General features: G+C 52.3%; 1 protein-coding gene across 2 annotated transcripts in view; it reads left to right on the top strand.

Annotated features, from left to right (window-relative positions):
- Nucleotides 1-20,283, top strand: part of DAAM1 (dishevelled associated activator of morphogenesis 1) — a 100,012-nt gene that overhangs the window by 61,177 nt on the left and 18,552 nt on the right. The window contains exons 5-18 of one of the 2 annotated variants that reach the window (XM_050897252.1): nucleotides 4,887-4,958; nucleotides 7,460-7,554; nucleotides 9,410-9,743; nucleotides 10,207-10,317; nucleotides 10,436-10,539; nucleotides 10,978-11,044; nucleotides 11,387-11,504; nucleotides 11,629-11,767; nucleotides 12,249-12,307; nucleotides 12,646-12,833; nucleotides 13,131-13,439; nucleotides 13,554-13,661; nucleotides 18,691-18,720; nucleotides 20,140-20,243. In XM_050897252.1, coding sequence (XP_050753209.1) covers nucleotides 4,887-4,958; nucleotides 7,460-7,554; nucleotides 9,410-9,743; nucleotides 10,207-10,317; nucleotides 10,436-10,539; nucleotides 10,978-11,044; nucleotides 11,387-11,504; nucleotides 11,629-11,767; nucleotides 12,249-12,307; nucleotides 12,646-12,833; nucleotides 13,131-13,439; nucleotides 13,554-13,661; nucleotides 18,691-18,720; nucleotides 20,140-20,243 — 1,838 coding nt within the window. The remainder of the gene's footprint in view (nucleotides 1-4,886; nucleotides 4,959-7,459; nucleotides 7,555-9,409; nucleotides 9,744-10,206; nucleotides 10,318-10,435; nucleotides 10,540-10,977; nucleotides 11,045-11,386; nucleotides 11,505-11,628; nucleotides 11,768-12,248; nucleotides 12,308-12,645; nucleotides 12,834-13,130; nucleotides 13,440-13,553; nucleotides 13,662-18,690; nucleotides 18,721-20,139; nucleotides 20,244-20,283) is intronic. The other variant, XM_050897251.1, reaches the window with a different exon arrangement.

Below are 20,283 nucleotides of genomic sequence, written 5' to 3'. Positions count from 1 at the left end.
CAACTGATGTGATTTGTATTTTTGCCAGGTCCCTGGAAGGAAGAAGTGGGTGTTGGGGGGAGCGGGTGGGAACTAAGGGAGGGACGGGGCAAAGATTGCCCTTGGCTGCACGACTTTGGCATTTCCTAGTTTTTGCAGCAGAGCACATGTGTGGTGGCACGTCGGGGCCGCTTCCTGGAGGAGAGCGAGGGATGTTGATGCAAATGTTACAGATGAGAAGGGATACCCATCCCTGCACTGTGCAATTACAGCCATCAGCTTGCCTTTAAAAGAGCAGCTCATAGTAAGCCGCAGCATGGCACCAGGCTGGCAGCGGGGATTCAGATCAGCCCTTACTTCTGTGCTTCTTGAAAGCAAACACAGCAAAGACCTAAACTCAGCCCAGAGAAGAAGAAATTGGGATATGTTCGTTTCCCCAGTGTCAGCTGGGCAGGATGCAATGGAGCATCCTGGAGAGCTGACGTTGGCGGTACTCAGCTCCACGTCTGGGCATCCCTCATCGAAGGCAGGCTGCAAAACTCACATCCCCAAAACCCACCCTGGGTGCTGGGAAACCATTTTACAAATTCACCCTTTCAACCCGCAGTGCCTGGAGAGGTTCCTCCCTCCTCCTGGCTCTGAGCAAAGCCTTGTGAGTCACTTCCCTCCGGGCTCATCGCTTTGTCGGGAGATTTCTTTACCGCCACCGAATGCACTAAAGGACACTTATCAGTGTGCTGTAGACCATTAGCCGCAGTAATTACCACTGAGAAACGTCCTGCAGCGAGCCGAGGGAAGCCCATGCCCTGATCTTTGCCTGCTTTATTGTGCAGTCCCCCTTTGCCTGGGAAGCTGCTTTCCGACGAGCCTGCCCGGCTGCTCATCTGAATTAATGAGGTTCTGCTGCACTTAATTGAGAGTGCTCTCTAAATTGGGGGTTTCAGGGAGGAAATGCAAGAGCCCGAGGGAGCTGAGCAAAGGGAAATATTTATAATGCAGCACGTTAATTATAAATGAGCAGTTTAGCCAATTTTGTTGTTCAGCCTCCCCTCCGCCCCCTGGAGACCTTTATTTTTTTGCTCCACTGCTTCTTTTCAGCCCTAAACGAGCAGCAGGTCCGGATCGCTGCCCACCTCACAGGTGTTCACACCGTGCAGGAAGGTCCTGGGATCTGGGATAAGCTGGCCCTGCTGCCTTCCCAACCCATTCCTCAGCACAGATCTCACTCCCTGCCCAAATATCCTGGCTGGGTGTATCTGGACACCTCTTGGTGATGTGCCGTGGTGGGGACCTTGTCACCCTTCCCACTTGGTGTTGCTGCTGGGAGCACTGGTGGGAGAGGGATGCTCCTTATAAGAGGTGCTGATGGTACCCTGAGGTGATGGGGAGGACTTCCAGTGAAGTCTCCAGGAGGTGACAGGAGCTGGTCCCTTTTTGGACCATGTTCAAGGCACACGTGGGTGCCCCAGCTCCACCGTCACCCGGGGCACCGTTTGCATGCCGGCCTCTAAAGCGGGGCAGGGAAGCTGGGAAAATCACAGTCTTTGCCCACAGGCTTTGCAGGGTTTGTGCAGAGCCCTTCCGTGGCAGAGCATAGGATGGCTCGGAGGGGTGGGTTGGCAGACATGCATAGGGCTCGCAGCTCCCCAGCATCCCTCACTTCTTCAGTGCCTCTGCCACAGGTACGTGCTCTCTCCTGTTTCTGGTGCATATAGACGTCATGCTGTGTATGGCTGTGTGTACCAGGGAGGGGTGTGCTTTTGCACACAGGAGCAGATGGGAGTGTCTAGGAAGGCATGCGATGTGAGCTGAGAAACCAGAAAGACCTGGCTGCCTGTGTCAGACGGGGATCGTCACCAAGCAGGAAGGTGGCCTGAGCCTCAGCCCAGCTACTTGGCACCACTGAGGAGCCATGGGGTCATCCAGCAGGACAGGTGGGCAGCACTGAATAGGGCCAGCACCAAGAAACTGCCCTTTGGTTGCAGGAAAATAATGCAAGCGATGCTCTGCAGATTGAACCTGCCATCGGGTGCAGCCTGACCTCACATCCCCACGTCCCCATGGTGGTTGGCCATGGGCAGTTCCCCCATATCCTGCTCCTACCTCACTCCAGGGAGCTGGTGGTCCCACCTGGGTTAAACTGATGGCTCTAACCCACAGGTTGCAGAAATGATGCCTGTTTCCCTGGGGTGACAAATACTTTGCAAAATATGACAGTTTACTTTTCCCACCCTGCTCAGGAGAAGCAGAAGACCTTCCTTCGGCTATGCAGGGGGTGGTGGTATAATTTGTGCCTTTCCACTCTACTCATAAATATAAATTACACCCCTGTTTCTCAAGCCCCCTGACACTTTCTCCATGCTTCTGAGTATCTTTCCGACAACTTGGATGTCTTTTGGCAGCCTGTGTGTGAGCAGACATGCCGGCTGCCATGACTCCTGCAGGCACAGCAGGTGTTTCTCTGCACAATCCAGCGGTGGGAAGCTCTGACCGACCAGACAGCCACAAGCGGGTGTCCTCTTCCCAGCCCCTTGGGAAGGCATTGGGTTTCCCCCACCGCAGCAGAAACCTCCCCCTGGCCATGGCTTCGGGTGGCCAGACTTGATGCTGGCAGGTGACAGTCCCTGCACATGGTCCCAGATGTGGCCAGAAATGCAGCAGGATGGGTAGCCAGACAGTCCCTGGGTTATTTGGAGAGGATTGCTTCACCAAGTCCGTTTGCCAGTGGATGGCGAGAGGTCTCTGCACCTCCATCCTCTTGCCTTTGCTGGAGGCCAGTTTTCAGGAGAGGGGAAAGCAGAGAGAAGCTAGCGCATCCCATTTTTCCTGGTTGCGAGAAGACCAAAGGCATCCCTGTCTCTCTCCATCAGGCTGGGTGTTGCATGCTCAGCCAGCAGATGAGCATTTCTCTTTTTTTAAGCACTATTTGGACAGGATGGGGACGATTTTATTTGTTGCTGGCAAAAACTAATTGTCAGAGCATGACTATGAATGGTCCTCCATCCATGCAGAGGCAGGCGGTGGGACCTCCTTTCAGGTTTATTAGGTTTGGCACTAGCATGGGTAAGACAGATTTTTTTTGTTGTTTTTCTAACATCTCAGAAAAATTTTTGCTCTCTGCTGATTCCCGCTTGGGTTAAAAAAAAAAGAAATGTGGAGGGCAGGTGAATCAAGTGTTTCATTCAAAACCTTGGTTCTTGGCAGGAGAAGGAGGGGAGAACAACCCAAAGTATTAAAGCAGAGGGCAAGGAGGGCTAAATGCAGTCTTCTTGCTCAGGAAAGTTATTTTATTTGCTTTAAACTTGACCAGTTCTATAGAAGATTAAAAAAAAGTGAGGCTTGTGGATGTGCATCTGTCAGCAGGCAGCCTGCCCGAGGGCCTGGGCAGCCAGCACGGAGAGCTGCTCTGGGTGATCTGGTTACTGCCAGACTGGATCATGGCCACTTGGAGAGGGCTGGAGGTGGCCACAAGAGTGGATGAGCAGCTTCTCTTGGCCCTCAGCGTGTCACAGGAGATGCCCGAGGGTTTGCCAGGTCCCTTGTTGGTCCCAAACTTCTTTTGTCCCCATCCCAGAGCCAGGCACAGCAAAGGGTCAGGTCTGCGGGGATGGGCTGCACTGCCCGTGGGGGAACTGGGTCCCGTCCAAATTACCTATCACTGACTCCGTTATTTCTCATCTTGGCAAGCTGCAGCTTGGGAAGTTTGGATGCACGAACGTTTCCCACGTATGCCTCTTGAACTGTGGTAAATATTTGGGACTCTGGTCCTTAGGCTTGCTGAAGTCAGCCAGAGGATCAGTAGTTGTCTGCATGCATGGACGTGGGAGCAGAGGAGTAGGTCATCCAGCTCCTACCGTCACAGGCGATTGTGGTGTAGGATGACCTTTGAAACATCTCTTAAAGTTAGGGAGGGGGAAAAGCTGTGCAGCAAGTCGGGCTGTGAACTGAAGATGGTTAGTGAGGGAAGATGCCTGGGATTAGTATCGGTTGACTCTACAGCCTAGACCTGTGTGGCATTTCTGCTGTGAATCCTTTTTCTGCTTTTGGTATAAGTTTTTAGGAAAATACAGGGGGGAAAAGGGTTGATCTTGAAGTATTCCCTCAAAATCTGCATACTTGCTCCAAGCAGTCTCTGGGGACATGCAGCATAATTTATCTGAGCTGGGCTCAGAGGTTCTTCAGTCGTGTCCTACAAGAACATGGTAGAAAATGGTAGAACCTGAAAACCACTTGTGAGTCCCACCAGATGCAGGACATTGTAGACTGGGATGACGAAATAAGGCTGTGCATCATTCAGTGTCATAGATTGTGGGCCCAGGGGTGACATCCTTTAACAGAGGACAGTGCCAGGTGCATGTTCCCTCCTAACAACTAATGAAGCCCCCAGAGGAGTTGTCTGTTGTGCCTGGAGTCTCTCTTAGGACGTTGGTGAGTCACGGTCCTGCTCCAAGAGTGGAGCCTAGTTCATGTCACATTTATTGACTCTTCATTACTTGTAAGAGATGCTGTTTTTTCCCCCAAAGCACATTCGTCAAGGCTGTGCAGCCAAAACTTCAAGGGCACTGTAGAGTCAGTACAAGAGAAATCTGGATGTAAAATTTCAGTGTGGTTTCTCCGAAGCTGATAACCATAAGACTGATGCAGTATCATTGGGGCAGAGTTTGGTCACAGGCAGATGGTGTAACGTAGATCATATATAAAATATGCTAGTTCAATAAATCAGGTAATGTTCCCATAGCTGGAGCTGTCAGTGGCGAGCTCAGAATGTAGAAAGTCACACTTATATTGATATAAAGTAATGCAAGAGCTCAAGGGCGCTTCAGAAGTGGTTGGCCGTGAAGGGCAGGGGATTTAATGCTATTTCTACTAATCTGCTGTCTTTGTTTCACCTTTTTCCCCCCCTCCAGGACCAGGAAGAAAATAAAGGAGCCACCAGCTGGCCGGAGTTTTATATTGATCAGTTGAATTCAATGGCTGCTGTAAGTATTTCCCCAATGCTTTGGTGCTTGTGAACCCCGTATGGGGCAGCAGTGCAGTGGTGACAGTCTGCGGCATGACTGGCATTGTGCCCGAGAGGGTGACGCGTGTTGTTTATAGAGGCAATATCGTCTGTTAGACCAACAGATACAGCTGCAAAATGGAGATGTTCTCTACAGCGCACAGGGCATTTCATCTTGCCCCGGGCTGGGAGGCTGTGAGATGGATGGCAGACAGCAGCTTTCAGTAGAAAGCCACCAGGCTGTAAAGACCCCATTTGATTGCACAGTGCTAGCGTCTTGTACCCGAGACAACCTTCTGCACGGGGTGGCCACGGCAAAACACGGTGCTGCAGGTTGTCCATCCCACGAGGGCTGATGGATCTGCCGTGGCTCCAGGTGCCCCCCCCCCCCCGCCCCAACCTGCCAGTGTGCTTAGATGTAATTTTATGAAATACTTTCTTGTTGGTATCTTGCCAGGTGAGACAGAAGTAGCACTCTTTTCTGTAGGAAATACAGTTCATTTCCTGCAAGGCTGCACAGTTCAGAGCCCCTCCATCCTCACTCCTGCTTTCGGAGGCTGAAGGTGCCAAGGTTCGTGGCCACTGCACTAGGGATGGGAGCAGCATGGAAAACAAAAAAGAAAAGCATCTTTTTTCTATTTTTTTGCCCTATGTTTGCCCTGCTGTCACAGGGCCAGGGTGACAGGGAAGGTGGGGCTGGGTGGGGGAGTGGGGATGGAGGAGGGGAGCAGGGTGCTGCGAGCCAGGAGGGAGCATGCTGCTCCCCTCTGGGAAGGCAGGGATGCCCAGGGCTGGCCACATGCTGCCAGCCAGTCGAAGCCCTGAGCCTGAGCAGAGCTTTTGGTCAAAGCCTGCCAGATGCCTGGAGGGTGGCTTTGATCTCCCTGACACGCTGCTGAAGAGGAGCTGGGTTAAATGCGGGGGTCAGTGCAGCTCTTTATATCTGCTGGGACCCTTTCTCCCTCCTTTGCTGTAGCATTGGCTGGTGCTAGCAGGGCTCACCCTGACACCTCCAAGGACCCAGTGCTGTCGGTGCAGAAGGCACCCAGGGTCTTGCTTTAGCTGTGGCATTGGTTGCATGAGTTGGGGTGAGCAAGCCGTACCCCATGGATGCCTGGGGCTGCAGGCAGCTGTGCTACCCAGGTAGAGCCACGGGAGCCAGGGTCCCGGCCCCCAGTGCCAGCTTGATCGCAAAATCCAGTGTGGGAGATGCCAAAGGCATCCCGTGCACACAGCCACTGTCCCCAACATGGATGCACATTAGTGGGTTGCACTGGGAGACCTGGGAGCGGCAAGGTTGGCAGGACCCACCCTGGCTGACCCTGAGCGTGGCTGCAGCATCTCATCCCCTCCAGGCTGCAGGGTGGCCCCTGAGCCCCCCATCTCCTCTGCAGGGGCACATGGGTACCTGTTGGGATGCATGGGTACCAGGGGAGGCTAAAGGACCCCTCCTTCTCCCCTGCCTCAATTTAGCACTTTCCGTCTCTGGACCCCCAATTAGCATTGGCTTAGCCCCCTGCATCCTCACAGCCCCCTCCAGCCCTGGAAACAGCACCTGCAGCGTCTCTGAGCAGAGTTCAGCCAGACACTTTCTTATGGAATACTGTGAGGCACTTATTTACCTCGTTCTTTTACAAAGTGTGTTTCCTGGAAGGTCGTGAGCTGTAGGGGATGTGCCAGGATTTACATCCAGAGCCCATGAGTTGGGATGCTCCTTGCCTGAATTGCAGCCTTTCCCACTCTCTGCTCTGAGTCTGAGGGTTGCAGGGCAACAGTCATGAGCATCCTCCAACATAGGCTTGTTTGGATGAGTGGCAGGTCAGCAATTTGGGGTGACTCCACTCCTACCTGCAGGGTGTTAACTCTGGAACTTAATGATCACGCAGGACAATGCTAAGTGTGTCCTTTTGAGGTGGTGATCCAGCTGTCCTGGTTGTCTCAGGGCAGTGAAGCCCAGCGTCTTGCCAGGGCTTGCTGGGGGGGTGAGGACTGGTTGGCAGAAGAGGGCACTGGGTTCCTGCGGCCTCACTCAGCACTGGACGATGTTCGTTTCCTGCTGCTTTGAAACAAAACCCAAGTGGTTGGGGAGATGCAAGACCATGAGCGACACTGTTCCAAAGCCGATGTGGGTTGGGGTGTTGCTGGCTTGTGATGCCCCAAACACTTGCAGCTTAATTTTACACGTGCTAGCAAGTTGTCTGGGTGCTTGCAGGCAGCATCTTCAGCCTAAAGCGATGTGTTCACCCTGCTGTCCCCAGCTCAGGCCATCTCCTTGCAGACCACGGGGGTTTTTCCAAACTGCCCCTTTTCCCAAGTTCTGCAATTGCCATAAGGATCTGGACTTTTAGACTTCCAGAGTCGGTTTAGGGTCCCAACTCTGTCCCCACAGCTTGGCACGGCAGGCAGCAGGCACTCCCACTCCTTGGGCACGAGCTTCACAGGGAAACCTCCCCTCTCACATCTGCCTTTCTCCTTTTGCAGAGAAAATCACTGATCGCTTTAGAAAAAGAAGACGAGGAGGAGAGAAATAAAACAATCGAAAGTTTGAAGACTGCACTGCGGACAAAACCAATGAGGCAATTCCCTTCCATTTCCTGGCTTTATCACTGCGGTCATGGCTCTTGATTCATGTCTTCTGGTGGAGGGGGGGTTAGATAGAAATATAAATGGGCCCTGCTCAGGACGAGGGAGGCAAGGACCCTGAAACGCCACTTGCTTTTTTCGATTCACCTCTTATCATTTTGTTCCTTTTCCTCGGTCCTTTTAGTGGCCGAGAGCCACGAGGACCTTCACATCTGTTCAGGCAAATCAGGCGACTTCTTTTTTTTTTCAGATTTGCTTTTGTTCTCATTGGAACAGAATGTAAAAATTCCTTCCAGATTGAATTTAAAAAAAAAAAAAATCCAATTTTTGTTGGTCAACCAGACCCTTTGTTTCAACTTCAACTTTTCTTGCACTTTTTAAAGGAATGAAATCACATGAATCTTCAAGCTTTTATGAAATGCAAAAAAAAAAAATATTGCTAGGAGGTTTTGATGGGGAGGATAAAGAAAGGGCCGGACTCTTTCTGTAGTTTTTCCTAAATTCAGTTTCTCTGGAGTCTGCATGCACACATCTGCAAAACCTTTAAGATGCCTCAGGTTGATATTTTCTAATGAGAATATGTTTCATGACGAAACGCATGACCTGTTCTGGTTATGGAAGAAACAAATTTGCTATTGCTTGCAAATACATTCCCCTCTTCCATTTCTCTTTTGCAATGGTTCTCGTGATGGTACTGGGTAAGAAATTCCTAGGGTCGAGGGTGAGCACCCAATTTCCATGGAACCTGGACATCTTGGGTGCTGGCTCCCCGCAGTCCCCTGGGACCGGGGCTGGTACCCAGCCATGAAACTTTCCAAAGTCCTTAAAAGTGGTTTGTGAGTCTGTCTCACTGAAAGTCAGAAGAATCCAGCAGGCTTTATAGACAATTTTACCTGTTGGACCTGCTTTTGCTCCCAGGGAAGTGAACATCAAATTTCCTGTTGACTTTGGCTGGAAGAAGAGCAGGCTTTGAAGCAGAGAAATCAGTTTTCCCCGAGCCTGCAATTACGCCTTTTGTTGCTGCGCATCAGCATGGCTTGTTTCAAATTAAAATCATCCCAGTGCTGGGATGTTCTTGGCTCATTTACTTTCCAAGCCCATGCCTTTTGCCAAACCAGAATACATCCAGCCTGGATGGCATCGGGCAGGGAGGTCCTAAAATGCCTAAGCAGCATGTAGTGTTATGTCTGCCTGCTCTAGTGAATCTGCCCGGGGCACTGCTGTGCATTTGCTGTCTGCTTTCTATTTAGCGGTTTTATAAGTCACCATAAAAATCAGAAATCCCTTAAGATTGGTGAGATGTGCCTAAGGGAGGAGAAGGATGTGGATGGTGAGGCAGGAGACGTAGCAGGAGGCAGAAGTCTGACAGGCGTCATGGACATGGGCTCGGCTGACATTGGGGTGTCTGCAGCTGACAAGGAGGTGACTCCAGGGCTTGGGAGCTTCTTCCAGTCCTGTGCAAAACTGGTCCCAAGCGAGTGAGATTTAAGACTCAGGTTGGGGACTGGGAAGGTTTTGCAGCAGCGTGGCTACAAACTCCTAACCTCCACCCTGGGGCTTGTGCTGATGGCTGGGTTAGCTGGTCCTCTTCCAAATATCCTAGCTCTGGACAACCTTGTGCAGATGATGCCTGGTTGCCTACACTCCCGGGCACCGATTAAATTGATTTTTGCAACTCCATCCCTGTCTCTCGGCCGTAGGAGTCCTGCAGGCTTTCTGCTATCCAAAGTCCAGGAAAAAATATATAAGAAAGTCCTGGGTTTACAACAACAGACAAGTCAGCCCTGTTTGAGGGTAAAACGGTCCTTTAGCATTTGGTTTTAAAGCTAAAAACCTTCTTTCTGACAGGTTTGTAACCCGGTTCATCGACCTGGATGGCTTGTCGTGTATTCTGAACTTTCTCAAAAGCATGGACTATGAGACAGCAGAGTCTCGAATACATACCTCGCTCATTGGATGTATAAAAGCACTAATGAACAACTCCCTGGGCCGGGCTCACGTCCTGGCTCATTCAGAGAGTATTAACGTAATTGCTCAGAGTCTGAGCACGGAGAATATTAAGACGAAGGTGGCAGTGCTGGAAATCATGGGCGCTGTGTGCCTGGTTCCCGGGGGCCACAAAAAGGTACTGGAGGCGATGCTGCACTACCAGAAATATGCCAGCGAAAGGACTCGTTTTCAGGTAGGTGGGTCTCGGCTCGCCCCTCAGCTCCTGAAATTCGTCATTCTTGTCCCTTCCTCGTCCTGGATATCTAAATGCCACTTGCAAATGATTTATTTTGGCTGTTTGCAACTTAGATACTCTGGGAATTACCCCAGAACCATGTCTGATGAGATCTGCAGCTGAGCAAAGAGTGAGGAACCAGTTATTTAAGACAGCACCCCTCAAAAAAAAATGCTTGCTTGTGCAGGGTCACTGGGATCACAGCTCTGCAAGGCTGCAGCACATCTGGATGGGCTGATGTTAGCCAAAACGGGTGCTGGGGTGGACTGCATTACAGCAGGCAGCAGCTGATGATCCATCACCAGTGGGTTGCTACAGGGGCTGTAGGATCATCACGAGTTGTTCCTGCATGCGTCCCCTGGCTGTTTGTGCAGCAGTGGGACTGTCACTGGGCATTTAACTGACGTTGCGTGTTTGGCAGACGCTGATCAATGACTTGGACAAGAGCACAGGGCGGTATCGGGATGAAGTGAGCCTCAAGACAGCCATCATGTCCTTCATCAATGCAGTCCTGAGCCAGGGGGCAGGCGTGGTGAGCACTGGGGCTCTTGGAGAGGGAGGTGTTTTGGTGGGTTTGGGGTGGTTTTATTTCAATAAGCTTTCTGAGGATGTGCACCTTGCTGTGTTGACCCCACAACTGTCCCTTGCAGGAAAGCCTGGATTTCAGACTCCATCTGAGATATGAATTTCTCATGCTTGGGATCCAGCCAGTTATTGATAAACTAAGAGAGCATGAAAATTCAACCCTTGACCGGTGAGTAGTGACCCCCAGCCCACTGGTTGTTTTTGCCCTTGCCTTGCCCCTTGCTTTCTGGTTTCTGGACTTGGCCTTTGAGGAAAGCATGTGGGTCTAGACTCGCCCCTCTTGAGGAAATTCTTTGCTGTCACCAGAGAGGGAGGGGAAAACCCCAGCGTGGTTTTGCTGCGCTCCAACGTAGGGTTGAGCTGGGAAGGATGTGCCATCAGGGGCCTGGGGGATGCTGCCAGCCTTCCTCCTCCTCTTCCTCTTCTTGTCCCAAAAGGCTCCTCAGACAGGCTATAATGACTGGGAGCTCAAGACTGAAGATCCAGTTGATGTTTCAAGTCCCACTTGTCTCTGGGCCGCTGCCAGACTGGCTGCCTGCAATTTATTTATTGTCACATTCGCATCTGCTTTTAACAGTCTTTTTTTTTTTCCCCTTTCTTTCCTCAGGCACTTAGATTTTTTTGAAATGCTTAGAAATGAAGACGAACTGGAATTTGCCAAAAGATTTGAGCTGGTGAGTACGAACTTTGCTGATGCAGACACCAGCACTCGATGTCACGGTTCCTTTTAAAAACACCTACGTGGCCTGGGACGAAGTGTGGTCTTTTGGATAAAATTGGAGGCTGGAAATCTGTCTCCTGTTGCCCTGCTCTGTTGCAATCTTCATCCTACAGCCTGCTTCATCCCTCTTCTCTGGCTGCTGACCAGCACTGTTTGCCCCTTGCAGGGCAGTGGAGCTTGTCTGTCCATCAGGCATGGAGTGGGGATGGCTCGTGGGGTTTGGACCTGAGACTCGGGAAACAGGCGGTGCCATCGCTGGTCTGATGGCCTGACCTCGGTTCGCTCCTGTCCGCAGGTCCACATTGACACCAAAAGCGCGACTCAGATGTTCGAGCTGACGAGGAAGAGGCTGACACACACCGAGGCTTACCCGCACTTTATGTCTATTCTGCACCACTGTCTCCAAATGCCTTGTGAGTCCCAGGGGAGGCGAGGAAACCCGCGGCTGCCGAGGGCTTGGCAGCCCATGTCTCCTCCCCAGGGGCGGCAGCGACCTCCTTGCTGCTCCCCTCACTCTCTCCCCTCCTTCCCCTCCAGATAAAAGAAGCGGCAACACTGTCCAGTACTGGCTGCTGCTCGACAGGATCGTGCAGCAGATTGTCATCCAGAGTGACAAAGGGCAGGACCCTGACGCCACTCCCCTGGAAAACTTCAATATTAAAAACGTCGTCCGAATGTAAGTGCTCACCTGCCTGTCCCAGGGCTGGCTGCTGAGCAGCGCCAACACGGGCCGCCATGGCTTTGCTGCCTCCCTCTCCGGCGGGTGAGAGGGCCAGGGCTGGGGGTTATCCCTGCCAGGCTGGCATCACTTTGACCTCTTAAGCGCAACGTGCAGGTGAATTAAGCTCAGCCTCTGTGTCCTCAGTGAGCTATTTCCCCCGACTGCTACTATCACTGTTCTTTATTCACTTACTGTCACCTGGTGATGTTTCTGCTCCTTGGTTGGACAAGCCAGCATCCCTGGAGCTGATGAGACAGCGCTGCATCCCAGACTGCAAAACCCTGCCAGGGGGAGGCAGAGCAGAGGTGTTAGAAATACCAGTTTGGGAGCCTTAAATGTCACTGCCCAGGGTTGCTCAATTGTGTTTCTTGCTGGTGATAGACGCTTGTTTACTGCGGTAGGATTGTCTCACATGCTGCATGTCATTTCCTTTCAGGTTAGTCAATGAAAATGAAGTGAAACAGTGGAAAGAGCAAGCAGAAAAAATGCGAAAAGGTGAGTGATGGAGAGATATGCAGCATTAACTTTAACCTTAGCGTGCATGGTAACCTAAATGGATAACGTATACATGTATTTAGCTGGGTGGACTCTGCTGGCTTTATTGAGTGGCTGAGATAATATCACGCTATGGGGCTTACAAGGGAAATGGGCAGAGCAGATACTCATTTTTTCATGGGGAGGCCCTGGCCGGAGTATTAAGGCACAGCACACACTCCATTTTCTTAACTGCGCAGCTTCTCTGCAGGGCAGCGTGGGGGTTAGTCCCCCGCGTGCTGCCGTTTGGCAAAAGGGAGTGTTTGTCACCCAGAAATGGTCTCATGGGGCTGTTTCAGAGCACACTGAGCTTCAGCAGAAGCTGGAGAAGAAGGAGCGGGAGTGCGACGCCAAGGCCCAGGAGAAGGAAGAAATGATGCAGACGCTGAACAAGATGAAGGAGAAGCTGGAGAAGGAGTCCAGTGAGCACAAGCAGGTCAAGCAGCAAGTGGCGGATCTCATGGCGCAGCTCCACGAGATGAGCAGGGTGAGGCCCCAGTCCCAAACCCCCTGCAAACACCATGGGGTGATTTCTGGAGGCTGAGCTGCATGGGAGCCTGAGAAAGGTGCTTGTTGGGAGGGCCACCAAGATGTCCGTCCCTGGTGACGGGGTGATTTTGCCTCTCCAGCTGCATCAGACCTCAGTCAAGAGTGCTGAAGCCTTTGAGTGCTTCCTATGCTGGTTAAATTTTGTCCAAAAAAATTAAAAATTGGCATGGGGGCATTTCTTGGGTGGTGTCCCCTGGCTCTGTATGACCGGTCCCCCCTCCTCTTTCTCTCCCAGAGGGTGATCTGTGCTGCCGGCCCCGGAGGACCTCCCTTGCCACCAGGAGCTCCTGGTGGCCCTTTACCTTCTCCAGCTCCCGGATCCCTTCTTCCCCCTCCACCACCACCGCCACCCCCAGGGGGATGTCCCCCACCGCCTCCCCCACCACCACCCCCTCCAGGTGGTCCCCCACCGCCTCCCGGCCCCCCACCCCTGGATGGTGTGATGCCTCCCCCCGGAGCACCTCTGGGCTTGGCTCTCAAGAAGAAGAGCATCCCACAGCCAACAAACGCCCTCAAGTCCTTCAACTGGTCCAAGCTGCCAGAGGTAAGCCGGGCGATAATTCGGGCAGTGAAACCGGAGGTGCTGGACACCCACCCGGTGATGTAAGGGCAGGTGGGCAGGGGGCCCCCAACCTGCAATGCTCCTGCTGTCTTGCAGAACAAGCTGGCAGGCACCGTGTGGACCGACATAGATGACGCAAAAGTGTTCAAAATCCTGGACCTCGAAGACCTAGAAAGGACGTTCTCCGCCTACCAAAGACAGCAGGTAATGGCTGGCCCGGGGCGTGCACGGGAATCTGGGCAAGGCGCCGCAGTTACAAGATCATGCGGTTTCACTTGTGGTCTCAAAACACGTCTCCCGTCATTATTTCATACCAACACCGTGTTTGCCAGATCAACTCGATCTGCTTTATCCTCTCATCTGCATGTCAGTGCCTTTGCGTTGAAGTGGCTCTTCAAGGCTCGGTGTGCCTGATTTCGCCCCTGCCCATGCACCTGACCACGTGTGTCACGAAGATGGATCACCGAAAAACCAAAAAAAAAGAGAGGGAATGTATGAAAATAGCCCCCAGATGTGGCCACGGTTGGGTAATATTTTTGGATCGCTCTTAACAGCAACTGCTTTGTGTCTCCGTATTGGGTGGAAAATTTCTATCCCTCTCTGGCCAAGAAGGACTAAGTTTTGCCCACATCTACCATGGGTGGATCTCTTCTTTTATTTTTGTAGTAAGCCCAGAGCAAAATGTGAGCTTTGAACAAAAAAGCAAATCCCAAACCAAAATAATGACACTGCAGGCAAAAGTCTCTGCTTTTTAATCTCCTGCTCAAGCAATATGGCCCCAGTTTGGAAGGCATCAAAGCACACAAAGAAAATTAGACACTTGTTTTACCCCAGGCAGGACCACGATGGGCAAAAGCAGTGAGTTTTTCAAGAATGCAGGAGAAAAGGCAAGGAGAGAGGCTGAAAAAGTCATGTTCACCTGCTGAACGTCTGGCTGCGCTGCTGGGAGGAGAGGACAGGTTGTCCCGCTCTTGCCAGGCTCAGGCAGAGGGACAGTGCCAGGAAGGAGTGGACCTGACACATAAGCTCTTTAGGCAACGTAGGAGTTTAATCTCTTCCGGAGGCTAATTGAGGGAAAGATCAGGGTGGATTAGAGCAGGGCAAATATCAAGAGTAACCCACCAGAAGTACGTGCTACCCCAGTGTGTTTCAGGAATAGGTGACTGCGGTGCTGGCTCTTTCCCCTGGCGTTTTTGGAGCTTGACTCATGCCTACTGAAGGACATGTCTGCAGACAAGATGGAAATGGAAGGGAAGCAAGAATAGAAACCTGGTGTGTCAGCGGGACGGTTCGCCCTCTGGCTTGCCTGCCCGAGTCCGTGAATCACCTGGTGTGCTGAGGATTATTGCCAGGCAGGAATTTAAAAATAATTTGACTTGGCTGAGATCCTGCTGGGTGAAGCAGCTAGTTAGGTTCAGGGCCAGCAAGAAAGGGGAGATGCTGGGGGAGATGCTGGAAGGAGAGCTGTGACACGGGCTTTTGCCCCAGATGGGATGAGGACCGAAAGGGAGCTGAACGTGGGAGGCAGGGACTGGGGTGGGACTGGCAGAAGATGCTGCAAGAGCGTCTGGAAGGGAGACCGGGAAAGAGGAGGTGAAAGCTCACCTGTGAGATGCTGCTGGGGCTGGAGCCACCCTTGGGAGCATGACACACAAGTTCCTTGTGACTCATCCAGGCTTCATGGTAGCACCGGTTTGTGTGAGTGAAGTGATGGGACACATCCCCCTGGACCTGAGGGTGCGTGATTGCTCACCTCTGAGTCCCCAGTGTGCCCCCGCTTGCAGTCCCGGCATGGGGAGGAGGTGCCTGGCTATGTATCCCGGCATTGCCGGCACCACAGCTCTGCAGGCAGCTGCTGTGCACGCACCAGCACGCAGGGCTAGATGCGCTCCTTGAGATAACACATGCAGCATGGGGCACTTCGCATACAGTGTGGGGCTGGGGGAGCTCCATGCAAATGGCCTGTCCCTGCAGGGAAGGACGATGAACTAATGCCTTAATAATTTGCAGCGTTTTTGAGCTCTAGCAAAAGTTGGTTTCTGTTCTGAGGAAGCAGTGGAGGAGCAGGGATTTCTCCTCGCTGCTCCCCATCTTGAGCCCTTGGCTGAAAATCGCTTCCTTGGGGTTCGCACCTCTCGCTTGTCCTCAGACACAACGTGGGACATGGGGGGCTGCCTGCCTGCCTGTGCCCTGAGCAAACCGGGGCTCTGAAATCGCATGGCTGGGTGGTACATCGCTGCGGCCCATGTCCCAGCAGGGTTCAGGGGCAGCATGCAGAGGTATGCGTGGTGCAGAGAGCACTCGGACCCGCCACGAGTAGCTGTTGCGGGGCTGCTGTTGATGGGACTTGGTTATTTTTATTGCCATAGTGCCTGGGAATCCCTAAGTAGTGCACAGACCCGAGACTTAATGATGTACTTAATTTTAAGCATCTCTTTAAATGCTTTTCCCACATCACAGGCTGGGATATAAACGCAGGCTATAAAGTGAGCTCTGCAGCTCTCGGGAAAGGCCCTTTCCATGTGGGGAGGACAGGAGCCCTCTGGGCTTCCTGGGGCTCAGACTGAGAGCATCCGTGCCCTGTGCTGAGCGAAACATGGGCGCTTGCCCTGAGCTGTCAGGAGAGCCCGTATCTTCCCCGTCCTCCCTGCCGAGGCTCTGCAGATGTCCCTGTCCCCAGAGAAGGGCTCAGCCCCGCAGCTATACATAATACCAGCATTTACCAATCTTGCTAGATATAACAGAAAAACCGACAGGAGCTCTGTGTTTCAGGCTGTGGCATGAGGACCCAGCAGGGGTGGGGGTAGCTGCTTAAGGACGTGCATGCGGTGATGGAGAAAAACAAGTGTAGGGCCATCAGGGCTTAGATGTGCTACGCAGGGGTCTGCGCCTCTGTCGGAGATGTTTTGAGAGTTGGCACGGGGAAGAGGCTGGGAGTGATGCTGATAAGTGGCAGTGACATGGCCGGGGCAGTCCTGGCAGGTCCCGCAGCAGTGAATGATGTAAAAGAGCAAGGGCCAAGTGGAAAAAATACGTGTTGTTGAACCAGGGGCTTAGCAGTGAGCTGGGAAAGAATTCACCTCCCAAAAAAGAATGAACGAAGAAAAGCCTCCAGCTGCTCCATGCAAGCGAGAGTGACCTGCGCAGGGACCAGGGGCAACAGGGGTGGGGAACGGTTGTGGGGACGGTGACAGCAGATTTAAAGCTGCTTCTTCTTACACCACCATCCTGCAGCAGAGACTGGATCACGGTTTGTGTGAGGGAAAGGGGCAGGGATGAGCCTGGTTTGAGGCAGAGAAGGAAGGTTTTTGTAATGAGCCTTTTCTCTACCTTAATGCATGGAGCCCTCCCTCTCCTGGAGCAGGAGACTGCAGGAGGACCACCGCATCCTTCTCCTCTCCAGCAGTGTGGAGCAGCTCTGAGCATCGTGGGGCAGGTCAGAGCGTCGGGATGGAAGGAAGGCTTCCTAATTAAGGACCAGTTAAACGAACAAGAAGATACCCATTGCAGCTTGTGGGTGTGCTTTGTGCCTGTCCCACGAAGGAGCCTGCTGGGAAGAGATTGCTTTATGAAACACCGATCCTCAACCTTAACTGATCCACGAAGTTAAATTTTGCCTTTGCAACAGCCTCATGTCCAGCTCAATCGTACAGTTTTTCATCTGACCTCCCTGAAGTACAGCACTGGCAGCTTGGGTGTCTTTATTCAGGGTCTGCAGGTCCCCCTTTCCTTGCAAAGCCCCTGGTGTTGTGGCATTGCCGGAGCTCTGCTCCTGGGGATGGTCGTGGCAGCTCTTCAACACGTTTCTACGCAGACAAGTGCAACGCTGCCTCAGGGAACCACTCAGCACCGTGCCAGGGTGCCCATACCACACCCCATGGGCACCCATCCGTCTGCCGAAGAAAGGGTCGGTCGCTCCTTTCCTTTGCTGATGTTTCTTTGCCTCCTGGCACATCTTGTTCTGCCTCTTGGCTGCAGCATTTCTGTGGGCTCAGGGAAAGCCTGACGCGTTGGTTTTTAGCCACGGGGCTTGCAATCAACACAGTTTAGCCCCCGGCAGGTGCCAGTCCTCCAGCCCCGGGTGTTCAGTGGCATCTAACGGAGCCCGTTCCCATCCTCCTGCCCAGAGCCACGTGTGGGTCCTGAGCTGATCCAGCCTTGGCAGCCAGTCGGGGAAAAACTGCGTAAACAAGGTTTCCTTTAAAAAGGTGGCAGTGATGGGGTTGTGTTTGGGGATGACCAGCTCGAACCAGGCACGTGGGTCATCGGTCACCTCCACGCGGAGGGGCTGGAGGGAACCACCCTTGTAAATCAACTGCGTTTGGACCCATCGACTCCCTCCACTCACTGCCTGCCTTCTCTTTTTAAAAAAAAAAAAAAAAAATCAACCATTTATGCACCTTTGAAACCTCCCTCCCCATCATGGAGCTGCCAACTGGGCTCTTGAGCCAAGCACAGAAAAAAAATAAGATGCAGCCCAGGGAACGAGGAGGGAAAACCCTCATGTGTGTGTGCACACGTGTGTGGTGTCGGCTTTGCCGCATGTGCTTCCAGTCTGGTGGGGGGAGCCCAGCGGGACAGCCAGGTCTTCGGAGGAGCACGGCGCCAGTGGGGCATCAGGGTGGCATTTGGCCAGGCTGCTGAGCCCTGGAGGAGGGGGGATTGTCCCTGTCGCAGCAGAATTGAAGGGAAAACATGTTGCCATGGCAAGTGGTAAAGTTTTTCTGCGGCCAGATTTGCTCCGGGATGAGCCTCTCGTTATTTCTACTTGAAAGCCCTTTCTTTCCTGGCAGTCGCATTGGCATTTCAGTCCCTCAGATTTGCAAAAACTAGCAATTTTCTTCCCCGGCATGGCAGTCTGAGCGGTGCTGTGCCTTTGGGCCAGTGCTCGCTGACTCTCACGCAGAGTGGTGGCAGGACTTGGCCAGCGTCCTCCCACCTCGTCCCATGTCCCCTCCTCATGCGGCAGCACCTTGGCCTGATCCCTCCATGGAGCCACCTCTCGCCCTCCTGCCAGCCCTCCCCTTTCTGCACATGCTTCAATCCCCACCACATTTTCACGTGCATCCCCTCTTATTTCGGCGCTGGCAGACCCCGAGTGCCTCCCCGTGCTGCCAAGCCCCCGTGTTTGCACCTTCCCCTTGTCTGTGCTTCGATTCCTTTTGGTTTCGCTGAGATCACTGAACTGCATGTATTTTTACTGCCTTTTTCCATGCTTCTGCTATGGCCGTAGGACTTCTTTGTGAACGGTAACTCCAGACAGGTAAGCGAGCATCCGCAGGAGCCCGGCACCTGCGAGTGGCGAGGGCAGGGCGAGCGCGGGGCTGGGGACATGGGGGACACGCACGGTGCTGCGGGGGGTTAACATGCGGCGAAGTGGAGTAAATCAGAGAGGTACAAAGATCACCAGGAGGAGCAGCTTGAAAGTTGATGCTGAGAAGGCTGGTAAGTAAGAAGCTGCCCTCTCTGCTGTCTGGTCGGATGTCGAAGCCAATGTCTGAGTCCAGGGGTTGAATTTTCAGATACAGCTTAACACAGAGAAGCTCCTACCCCTGAGCTTTTTTGTGTGTCAAAACATGGAAATAAATAAACTCATACCTGTGGGTTGAAGCTCTCTGTTTTGTCGTGGCCAGAGCAGGCAAGGCACACAAGAGGAGCAGCTGGTGGTAGGTGACTTGGGGCTCACCTTCCTTCACCTGCCGCTGCCTTCGCTCTATGCCATCTGTCCCAGCAGCTTCCCGCTTCTCATAGCTCGTGGGGGTTTTTTTCATTCAAACAAGAAAAAGAGTAAAAAATGGGAATTTCTGTGCTCACTCTCAACCCGTGCAGTGGCTGTGTGCCAGCTCTCCTACGCTCATAGACGTTTAGTGTGGATCTGTAGTGTGTGGCACCTTGCAGCTCCAGGTTGTGTTCCTTGCAGAAGGATTGAATAGCTGGCTTTTAATTGATTAACCTTACTAAAACATGCGATACAGTAAATTAAAACGGGGGGCAACATGAACACCTTGGGCAACCCTGCAAAATTGCTGTTATGTAGATCTGCCCATTCGTCCGCAATTGCAATTTGATATATTGTTACTCATTTGAAGATAACGTACTTAAGCTGCTTAGGAGATGTAGGTGCTTATGCCAAACTGATTCCTGCTTTCAAATCCCTTATTTTGGGAGAATTTCACTGAAAGAGCAGCAAATGCTGCAGGCTGTGTTTGCAAGTCTGGTAGCTTGTATTGGTTAGCTTGCTTGGGAGGACTGATGCGTGAAGGGCGACTGCAGATGTTTGAAGCAGGGGTGAAGAACAAGAGTGATGCTGAGTGTGTGCAGCAGCCCGTAATGAAATATTTCATGCAAGGATTTAATGAAGTATCACAAATATGTATGCTAAGAAAGCCCAGCTTTATTTATTCAGCAGCGCCTGTGTGTTTGCAGATTTTTAAATCTTCCCTGTCTAAGAAAATATTTACATTTCTAACCAGTGGCTTCAAAGCCAACTCTGGTTTATGAAATGACTTACTGTGTTTCAGTTACAGGCGATGGGTTTTACCCATAACCCGTGGTGACACTCCTGATTAATGGGGGCCCTCTGTGTATCACACTGCTATGTGCTGAGAGTACTAAATGTCTTTGCTTCTCCACGGCTTTTCTCCAGGCTTTTCTTTTTTTTTTTTTCCTTATTTTTTTGTAGAAGGAAGATGCTATTGATGACACTTTGAGTTCCCGGCATAAAGTCAAGGAGCTTTCGGTCATAGACGGCCGGAGAGCTCAGAATTGCAATATCCTCCTCTCCAGGTATGGTTAATACCTTCTCGCCCTCTGGGGAGCAGGGGGA

Source organism: Gymnogyps californianus, chromosome 5 (assembly GCF_018139145.2).
Source record: "Gymnogyps californianus isolate 813 chromosome 5, ASM1813914v2, whole genome shotgun sequence".
Classification (NCBI taxonomy): Eukaryota; Metazoa; Chordata; class Aves; order Accipitriformes; family Cathartidae; genus Gymnogyps; species Gymnogyps californianus.
Note: the sequence above shows the minus strand (reverse complement) of the source record. Positions and strands in the feature narration are given on the sequence as shown.